This window comes from Manihot esculenta, chromosome 11 (assembly GCF_001659605.2).
Source record: "Manihot esculenta cultivar AM560-2 chromosome 11, M.esculenta_v8, whole genome shotgun sequence".
NCBI classification, from domain to species: Eukaryota; Viridiplantae; Streptophyta; class Magnoliopsida; order Malpighiales; family Euphorbiaceae; genus Manihot; species Manihot esculenta.
The window spans coordinates 33019748-33030878 of NC_035171.2; the positions used below are offsets into that span (position 1 = coordinate 33019748).

Below are 11131 nucleotides of genomic sequence, written 5' to 3' on the forward strand. Positions count from 1 at the left end.
AGGTCAGTGCCTCTTATGATTGCCCCTGGTCCTTTGCTTGGTTCTCTATCTCGGTATGCATTTCGCTTAGGATTCGCTTCGCCTTAATTTGGTCTGCCTATTAGCTTTACCAGTACTGAGCTCATTTTCTTGAGATCGGCATGACGCTTTGGTGCTTTGGCTCCGTGAGCCTTAAATTGGCTTTTAGTAAGCCGCATGACTACATGAAACAGGCGTTGGGGTGCCCTAGTTTAATTTTTTTTTTATACGTTGGCTGTTTGGCAAGATCGAGGTCTTATTATCCTGTGATTCGAGTTCTTTTGAGAGGTTGGATCCAAATTTTTTATTTTTGTTCCAACACCCTCCTAAGGTCAACATGGCGCTTTAGCACTTTTGGCTATTGTGCGAGATCGAAGTCTCTTTACCTTGCGACCCGCACTCCGTTGGAGGGTCGCATTTTAACTTTTCATTTATGGTCCTGTGCCCCAATCTTTTTATGTAAGGTCGGAACTGTGTTCTTACATGTTGTTTTTGTGCTGTTCAAGCTTTTTTATGTGAGGCCGGAGTCAGACCTTTGTTGACCTTCGTCTTCTCAGCTCGGTTTTGTGGTGCCAGGGGTCATTTTTCGAGGCCGCTCACCCACCTCACTAAAGTTTTGCTCAAGATTCATGCTCTTTGGCCTTACTGTCGCTTCGTCATTCTCTCAGCTCGGTTTTTTTGGTGCTGGGGTCAATTTCCGATGCCAGTCACCCACCTCACTGAGAGCTTCTCTTAGGATTCAGGTTCATAAGCTTTATTGTCGCTTCGTCTTCTCAGCTCGGTTTTGTGGTGCTCGGATCTTTTTTCGAGGCCAGTCACCTACCTCACTAAGGTCTTATGCAAAATTCAAGCTCTTTGGCCTTACTGTCGCTTCATCATCTCAATCGATTTTGTGGTGCCAGAGGTCATTTTCCGAGGCCGGTCACCTACTTCACTGACGCCTTGCTCAAGATTCGGACTCTTTAGCCTTACTGTCGCTTCATCATCTCAGCCGGTTTTGTAGTACCGGGATCATTTTCTGAGGCCGGTCACCTACCTCACTAAGGGCTTCTTCTCCTCAGCCGGTTTTGTGGTGCCAGTGGTCATTTTCTGAGACCGGTCACCTACCTTGCTGAGGGCTTCTTCATCTCAGCCGGTTTTGTGGTGCCGGCGGTCATTTTCTGAGATCGGTCACCTACTTCACTGAGGGCTTCTTCCTCTCAGCCGATTTTGTGGTGCCGGCGGTCATGCTTCGAGACCGGTCACCTACCTCACAGAGGGCTTCTTCTCCTCAGCCAGTTTTGTAGTGCCGGCGATCATTTTCCGAGACCGGTCACCTACCTCACTGAGGGCTTCTTCCTTTCAGCCAGTTTTGTGGTGCCATCGGTCATGCTCCGAAACCGGTTAGCTACCTCACTGAGGACTTCTTCCTCTTTTTTTAATATTTTCCTGCAAAATATAAGCTTGCATAGAGTATATTACAAGTGAATATAAATATTAATTTTGACCAACCCTCTCTTTTTATGTGATTTAAAGAATTCATTAAATAATAATTCTCATGCTTGACTCATTTTACAATTTTTTCTCAACAGCACGTCTTTACGCTACTTTAGTATACCATCAGGTTCAGTCTCATACACATAGGGCTTTCGCTTACAATCTTAATTTTATAACTAATCATGATAATGAAAATATTTTGGGCTAAAGAAGTGACCGTGCGACTTAGTTATGATGCCTTTCTTCCACGATTTATGAATCACCCCGGCGTTGCACTTCTTTTCATATCGGCATATTCCTCTGTCCAACTTTTGCCGTGTGACTTTTGATATATGTGGTAATTCTCGGGTCTTTTCCCGTCTCGTGACACCACGGAATTAGAGAATAAAAACTGCGTTCTTTCCCGAGCAGAGCTTAGATCGTATGGGATGGCTTCGGTGTAATATTCACCGTAATTGGCCATGTGGATCTCAGTGGGTGTTATGGAAATGGAAACTCCAGTGACGAAAAGATCTCCTTCGTTTTCCACAAACGACTCCAATTGATAAATCTGGCTTTCCTCTTACTCCATCGTATGGGTCCATCAATGCTCGATTTGAGAAAATGATCTGCAAAATAAGGAAAGATGGTCAAGGGTCCACCGGGGATGCTCCAGTGGAAACCCTCCGACGTTCAAGTCAGACTAATGAATTATAATAGTATGGATAGGCAAGAGTTGCAGAGAAAAAATAAATCCTGGAGCCCATAAAACCGAAGGAAGAAGAAGACCTCCTCAAAAGAATATCCCCTCCTTTTTTTCTCCCAGTGACTCTCGGCCCCCTGCTATTATGCTACCTGTCTATGTCACTTAGACCCATACGTACGGACGTGTCAGACCTCCTCTCTATGCCATGCGGCCATTTAATTTTCTGGCGAGCGTGTGGACAGTGGTACGAAGTGACTGTACCAGCTTCTCTCCCTCGCATCACATCACCGAGCTAGACTTCTTTCTATTGGATCTGGGCTCGCAGATAACCTATCCGGCCCGACGTATCTGGGTCGAAGCCTGAGATGCTGAGTTGGTTAGCCTAAGAGGTTTTGTGGGTTTTGGGCCAGCTAGTTCACTTGGACCTAACCTTGTCCAGGGGGATGAGGCCCAGCAAAAACCACAACAAACAGGACGTTCAGCAACTCTACTCCCTCCACTTCTCATTCCCCCTTCCCCTCCCCACCCCAACCCTTTCTTTTCTTTTCCCCATGAGTTGGGAGATAGGTTGGTTAAGAAATAGGGAAGAGAACAAAAGCAATATCGCAATTTTAAGTTTGCTTAGAATTCTTAATACTATCTATGTAAAAGCGGAGCAGTCGAAAAAGGAGGTCCGACAGCTGAGGCATGGTCGTCAGAGGCAGTAAACTCGTATCATGCAATGAGCAAGATCCATAGGAAAGATCACTGAAAATTGACAACAATAAAACTCCATCCACATGCATTATAAGCAAATTACTCCAAACTTTCTCCAAAGTGTAACTATAATGTCATCCTACGTTCTAAACTCGGATCACGCGTCAAGTTCAACCTCCTTGTAGAAATGAACAATACCCTCAAGCTGGAACTAATCACCTAACATCAAGTCTAAAAGCAATGCTTTGCCTTGTTATAATGCAAATATGCTTCTATAAGACCATAACATACTTTAGATGGAAGCAAAAAAGGATCTTGTATGCTTATTAAGCAAAGGTAGGAAGGAAAAAAGGGGAAAGAAACAACCACATCGATTCCAAAATTCATTGCTTGCGCTGCTTACACTCCAATTTTCATCGGTACAGAAAAGATATCATGGAAATTAAGATCAATTTTAGTAGCAATATGCAATTAAACTGCATAAATCAAATTAACATCAATTAAAACCATTACACAAACAATAAAAATAGATGTTCAGTAGCCTCAAAAGCCTAAATCATATACAAACTCATCAGACACTAGCATCAAAAGACATAACTTTTCCTAATCTAAAAAAGGATATTATACTTCCAAGTTAGTCAGCAAGACAACAATATCAAACTAACGGCTCTAAATTTTTACTCACGCAAAAACCTTGCATTCCTTTGATCCAGCGGTCAAGTTCCCTGATCCACCATTCGCCGAAAGCCCAATGTCTACGTTGTCGCACCAAACTCTTAGTAACCGCCGCCGCGCTCTGAACCGACCTACCTTAAATCCAACATCAGCCACCACCCTCAGATTGAAACCGACAGAACCACGTGCCCTGTCCCCGTTGATACCATTCACCACCCTCTCGTCCACGTAAGAATCCACCGCCGAGAACTCGGCATCAATAGTAGTCAGATGCTTTGTATCCTGTTTGAAGGGTGGGATTCGTGTCTGTGATAAAATCTCCGATTTGTAAAGAATCGAGGACGCGATTTCATCGTAGGAGATCTTCAATTTCTTGTTCGGGTTATAAACCTGGAGGCGGGCGTTCCAGTAGCCTGTCAGCCTCTGCGAGGATGTGGAAACGTTCAAGTTGGTGACAGAAAGTGAGGTTACATGGAATTGGGGGCGGTGGGGGCGGATGACGAGCCAGCAAATGAAGAGAATAGTTAAAAATAGGACGGTGATGACAATTAGAGCTGCGATTAAGCGGCGGAGCAGGGCAGTGCGAGGGTTGGGATATGGTGGCGGTTGATTGTAATAGTAGGGGTTTGTAGGCGGTGGTGCATAAGCGGTGGCAGATTGAGGCGGAGGGTAGCCGTTAGGATGTTGGGCCGGGGGAACAGGGTAGCCTGTAGCGGGTCGAGAAGGGTCTGCCATGATGGATGTTAAAGAGAAAGGGAGGCGGAGTTGAATTGACAGTAGAGAGAGAGGAGAGAGAGTATGGGTTTCTTGGCAGGAGAGACCTTCGATTTGGGTCTTGTGTCGTAGGAAGTTTCTTGGTGTTGTTGACTGCCAAGGAAATAAATAAACGAGTATGAAAGAATTTTAATTTGGAATCTTCTTCATATTTCCTGATATGACATTTATTTTTTACTAAAATTTTAGGTTTCACTGCAGTTATACTTAAAATTTTTAATTTCAGTTAATAAAAAAACTAAAATTTAAATTTATTATAATTATAACCGATTTTAAAAATAACTTATCTAATAGAATACAAAATTCTAAACCTTCATGTATAATTGGATAAAATTTTAAATTTATATTTAAATTTTTTTAATAATATTAATTTAAAATAATTTTAATTAATTTAAATTAATGCACATATCATACCATATGTTATTTATTAATTAAATTTATATAAATTATTATTTAACTTTAATTAACTATATAATTTAAAAAGTTCATTAAAATTATTTAATTAATATTTTAAAAAATAAATAAATAAATAATATATTATATGATTTATACACTAATTTAAAATTAATATATTTATTTTAAAAATTAACTAAAATGGTAATAAAATTAAAAATTTATATATAATATTAAAATTTTTTATAATAATTATGATTAAACTTAAAATTTTATAATTTTTATATTCAATTGTATAAATTATTTTAAAAGTGAATTATAATTATAAATTTAAAAATTAAAATTTTATTATTTAAAATTAAAAATTTTAATTATAATCATAATTAAAAATAAAATTATTACATTTTACTGTTGTACTCTAAATAATTAGACTTATCGCAAATTAAGCAAAAAGAAACCAGATCGGTCTAAACACTGACTCAATATGCAATGAAAAATAAATATCATATATATTCAAGATTGATTTTCGTGAGCAAGGTAGAATTCGGACAGGTTCGGAACAATCTGATCCAAATTTCTATAAATCTTCATTTAAAGTAAAGCTTACAAAATTTGAAATCGTGTAAATAGTAGAGATGAAATTAAATAATTATCTAATAAAAATAAAGATACAAAAAATATGTGTATAGACATGATTATATGTCTTAAAAAATTTTAAAAAATAAAAATAAAAATCAAACCTACTAAAACTCACCCAAATCCAAACTTATTTTCGAATGTCAGAGATCAACCTCCAACAGACCTTTATTTTTCTATTTTTATATTGTTTGCGAATCTATTTATTTATTTAACGTGATTTGTGATTTCTTGTAGTATGTGTTTAATTATCTCATAATTATCTTTTTAAAAAGTGATTAAAAATTCTAATATTCTCACCTTAAAAAAAATTATAAGGCAATTGAAATTATGATTTTCAATTATTCAGTTTTTATAATCATAATTATAATTTTGCAAACAAATCATACATATAATTTTAAAATCATAATTATTCAATGCAAGCACAATATTGACAATAAAAACTGATGCCATAATGTTTTTAATCTAAAGTCATGTAACAGTAGAATTGAGACATTTTATATTTTGGATTGGTGTCTATAATGCCTTAAAAATTATTTGACCAAAATGGATAGCTTAAGTTCTCGGACTATTCAACTAGACTTCTTCATCTACAAATCAATAAAATCTCCAAGTTCGAGAGCTTTTAAATAAAAAATCAATCCATAAATAAAAGTTAAAAGTTTCGGAAGTGTATTTATTACTGTTAAAATATAAAAATTAAATTATTGAAGTTTACAAATAAAAATAGAAATATTAATTTTGAAATAAATTATGGTGAAAAAGCAATTTACCTTTAGTTAAATATTTAGTTGTGGGCCTAGCAAATAGGGTTCCATAATTAATATGTATAACTAAGTTGTTTAATTTGATGTGACTAACAATACTAGTATCATTAACGTAAGTTATTAATTCAAAATGTCGAAATTTCCCAACAAGAAGCTTGATAACAAGCGAAATTTATTGAACTAGAGGAAGCGCAGATCGAATGAGTTTATAGGTGAATTATACATAATTGGGATGAGGAGACGTATGAGTTGAAAGTTGCAGTGTCAAAGTCAAGTATGAGTGGTTGTGGGTCATAGCATATTTTGGTGATTGGAATAGAATCAGGAGATGGTGTGTAAAAATGGGTGCTGGACCTGCAACAACAAACCTCCCTCCGCCTTCTTAACCAAATCTATATCTAATGATATATCCAGTGGAGATGTGACAGTGATGACGTATATTCCCTGCCACATATCGTCTCCTTTCGCTTCAATTAGCTTCGCATGTTCAAAAATAAATCACACACTTCCATCATGCCTAATCAATATTTAGAATTCATGTTAAATCATAATATATATATTTTTTTTATTTTTCAAAAGTTATTCATTAGCTTTAAGCTGGCATGTGAAAGAGTACAAAATGGAATTTACACAGCGGATTACATATAAAAGAAACCTCCTTGAGAATAGCTGTGAAAGAGTACAAAATGGAATTCACAGAGCGGATTACATATAAAAGAAACCTCCTTGAGAATAGCTGCTGCTAAATGTCACTAAGTAATTCAATACTCGAATTTGGGAGAGATGGGAAGAGTTGGGACATAAAATATGGACAGTTTCATTGCCTTGTCATCCATGCTAGAGTGGCTTGTCATAATTTTTCTTTTTAGATTTGCAAAGAAATTTATATTGCAAGGTCCATTAGGGAAATAGTACAACTGAAATACATCAAGTTTGTGAAGATAAGGTCTAACTTAAATTAGAAAATAAATTAAAAAATTAAACCTATAATATTTAGCTAAATTTTAATATTAAATTTTTAAAGAATAATACAAAAAAATTTAAAGATTTTTCTAAGATTTATTAATTAATAAGACTCATTTTATAATGAAAAAAATTTCAATCATACAATGAGAGTGTAACGAATCAATTTAGTTTAGACTTTTTTAAATTAAAATTTTATTAAAAGTTTATATGACTATTTTAAAATTCCTAGAATTTTTTAATTTTTTTTTTAAATTATTATTTTCTTTCCTCTCCCTATTCCATCTATCAAGCAAGCTCCTATGAAAACAAAAATATAACTAAAATTTATATGCGTCGGTACCGCTAAAGGCTATTACCAAAATCTTTCGCATGATTTCTCCCCTTACATCATCTACTCTCAATAGAAACCTGCGGTTTGAATTGGTCTGCGGTCGAAAGCATCCCAACCTAAACAGTGACATCGTAAGGATAACATAAACTGCAAGTATGATTGCATAGCTGCCATGTGACGTTCGGCGTTGGCATGACGCCATATTTAAGATACGGTGATTGGGTGGGCATAGTAACGACAAAGTCAGATAATTAAGAGTAAGATGGCGCCGTCCGATGAGTGGGCCATCATGGATTTAGAGGATCTCAAGGATAGATAAATTCTAATGATTTCTCCAAAAATGGCTGCTTGAGCAATCATTTGCGAGACTTCTCAATTTGAAAAGCTTGTCTTTTGAGAGCTCAATAAATTGGATCTCTCTTTCTCCGTCTCTTTCATGTTGTGTTGCTGTTTCTCAATAGATATGGCATTCAAAACCAAATTCTACGCTCTTGTGTTCACAGTCTTGGTGGTGGCCATCGAACAAGCTTCTGGTCTGAACTCCTCAACTCTCTCTCACTCTCTCTCTCCCTCTCTCTCCCTCTCCCTCATTAGCATTCCCAGAGAACAATAGGGGGTGTGTTTATTATTAATGCATGAGCTTCGTATTTGTTTCGACAGGTTGCCATGCAGAGCACAGGTGCTTTTATCAAAAACCATCTCCTGTGGATATTCAAAGCAGAAAGGTTAATTTGCTTGTTTTGAATCTAAATCGGTGTTTGTTAATTCCTTGCTTATTTACTTTCAATATCTATCATGCAGGTATTATTTGTCTCCAAGGAGGGCATGTATGGAGCGAGCATTTTAAGTGGAAAGAAGTTGGCGATTGGAGATGGAGAGTTAAGGACAGTTCCCTCTGGACCAGACCCTTTGCACCATAATGGTGGTACCCCCAAGAAACCAAAAACTCCATGACTAGCAAAACCTACCTCCAATTAATATAATGGAGATCTACTATATATAAGTACGTACCAAGAAAAAGCAGTTTGTTTAGCCCTCAGGAAAGACCTTTTGTTTTAATTTCACCTGTTTCTGGGAGAGACTAATATGTCTTTGTGTGGTTGTGTTGTGTCATGCATGTATATATTATTTCCTGATAGCTCTTATTTTGCCTTCATTTATTTATCATGATTTATATTTTTATTTATTTAAATTTAAATTTATAAATATGTCTCAAAACCCTCATAAACATTAAGGAAAAATCCTACTATTGGATGATTAATTTTTGCCCTAATATTCTTTTTTTTTTTCTAAAAAAAATTTATTATGTCGTAATGAAATTTGTATTATGATTCTTAATCACTAATAGTGACATAAACATATGCTTTTGCTCCTAACACATTTCTTGGCATTCTAGTTGTGAATGAGAAAAGATCAAATATCAGACATATGCATATTGATGTAATACTATTTTGATAATAAACAGTAAATTTTTTACATCTAGGTAATTTATTTTCATAAGTTTATTATTTATTTTTCATCAATATACTAAAGTATAATGATAGGAGGATCGTAAAGTGATCGAAGTTACATAGTTAGAAATTTAGTTTTCCTTTTTTTGTTTTTATTTCTTATTGAATAAATGTAAAAGGAGCTATAAACATGGAAGATAATAGCTGTGTTTGAAATGGGGAGAGGGATGAGTTTGACAGTGTCAAAGTCGTAGCATATTTTGGTGATTGGGATAGAATCCGGGCAGGGGATGGCATTTATAAATGGGTGCTGGACCTGGCAACGACAAGCCTCCACCTTCTTAACCAAATCTATATCTAATGATATATACAGGGGGAGTTGTGACAGTGATGACGTATATTCCCCCACGTAATCAATATTTTCAGTCAAAATATATGGACAATTTTAACCTTCTAAATATTATACTCTTTTCTCCATTTAGGATGTAAGAATTTAATTTAATTAATTTTTTTAATATTTATTTTAAAAAATATAGAAAACTTGTATTTTATTAAAATTTATTTGATTTTTTCTTAAATAAACTATATCAAACGAGGGATTTGTGGATTCATAACTAATTTTTTTTTTTTTAATAGCTAATGAACTCTTAAGTCGAATCCTCGCATCTTCTAGATATTTTGGTTACCAAATTATATGTTTATAACCTTTAACACATGTGTTGCTTGATCCAATTAATTTCCATTGACAAATTTTCACGCAAAGTAACATTGAAGAATATTTGTATTATTTTCACTGACTTGGTTTTGCATGGGCCTATACATGGTCCATTCTTTTTTTTTATTTTATTTTATTTTTATAAACCATAATCCATTCTTTTACTAACACTAGAAAAATCTATATTATCCATCTTACGCAATCTGATTTAATTAAAAATATTTTAAAAAATAAAATTTAAAAGCAAACATGATGCTATAGTGCCATTTTAAAACAAACTAAAAAAAGAAAGTGAAGAAGGGAAATTGAAAAAAGAAAAAAAAATTAAAAATAAATAAAACACTTGTGAAAATAAATCTTACTAATCTCTATTTTTTGCAGGTTAAATAAATTCATTTTAAAAAATTTATTAAAATAGATACTGACACGACTCAATAAAGTGATTGAAGAAATGGGAAAAAAAGAAGGATAACATGTCCCTTTTTCTACTTCTTCTAATGATTGCAGCCAAGTATGGCGTTTTCCTCTTGATCGCTATTGCTCTTATAAAAGGGTAATTTTTTCCACTTAATTTTTAGTATATTTTAATTTTAGTTATTTAATTTTAATTTTTTTCTTAACTTCAAATTTCAATTAAGATTTCATTAGGTTAATATGAATTAGAAAAAATCTCTGAGAAAAAAAATTTACATATTTTCTCTATTCTCTTATTCTCTACTTATAATATTATTTTGCAATATATAAAAAAATAAAAAAATTTTAGTGTTATAAAAAATTATTACAATTACCCATAACAAAAAGAGTAAAAAATTGAATAGTCAAAATAATTTTATTTTTTTTCTTAAACCAATACTCCTTTGTATTAATTAACAAAAAAAAAGGTAAAACTAACATCATATTTTTAATAATCATCACTTCTTACATTTTTTAAATAAAGTTAAAAGGAATATATATAATATATGAATTCAATTTTATTCATTTTTTATAATTTATTAGTTTAAATGTAAAAAATCTTATTATATAAAATAAATAATATAAGCAATACAATTGTTTAAACACTAAATTTCATCTATACAATTATCTAAATTAATACATAAAAATTATTGATTAATATTTAAAATAAAATTGTATCTGATTAAAATTTTTATTATTAATAAATTTATTAGTGTGATTTAAAAATAAAATATAAAAATATTAATTAAATTATTAAAAAAAATAAATAATCAATAAATTATATGGATAAATATATAAAAACATAAAAGAGGGAAGAGAGAATAAAAATAAAAAATAATGATAAAAAAATATTTTTTTATTTATTTTAACTTAAAAATCTGTAATAATAGGTAAAAATAGATTTAATAAAAATAAATTAAAAATTAAAAAATTTAAAGAAAAAAAATTAAAAATATACTAAAAGTTAAAAGTTAAGTGACTTCAAATAAAAAGTACCCCTTTTCCTTCCTAAACCCCATCCCTCGCGAAAACCCCATCCCTTGCAACGCGATCCACCAAGCTCGCCAGACATTGAGGAACCCGTATTTACCGGAA

General features: G+C 33.4%; 2 protein-coding genes across 2 annotated transcripts; one reads left to right on the plus strand and one right to left on the minus strand.

The window, feature by feature from the left end:
- Window positions 1-3317: 3317 nt before the first annotated feature.
- On the minus strand, window positions 3318-4419 carry LOC110625988 (uncharacterized protein At1g08160). Its single transcript, XM_021771703.2, has one exon. The coding sequence runs from the start codon at window positions 4283-4285 to the stop codon at window positions 3557-3559; it is 729 nt and encodes a 242-aa protein (XP_021627395.1). The 5' UTR covers window positions 4286-4419; the 3' UTR covers window positions 3318-3556.
- Window positions 4420-7844: 3425 nt separating this feature from the next.
- On the plus strand, window positions 7845-8572 carry LOC110625741 (protein CLAVATA 3). Its single transcript, XM_021771366.1, has 3 exons — window positions 7845-7950; window positions 8078-8142; window positions 8219-8572. Exons 1-3 carry the CDS (start codon window positions 7854-7856, stop codon window positions 8369-8371), a joined length of 315 nt encoding a protein of 104 aa, XP_021627058.1. The 5' UTR covers window positions 7845-7853; the 3' UTR covers window positions 8372-8572.
- Window positions 8573-11131: the final 2559 nt, after the last annotated feature.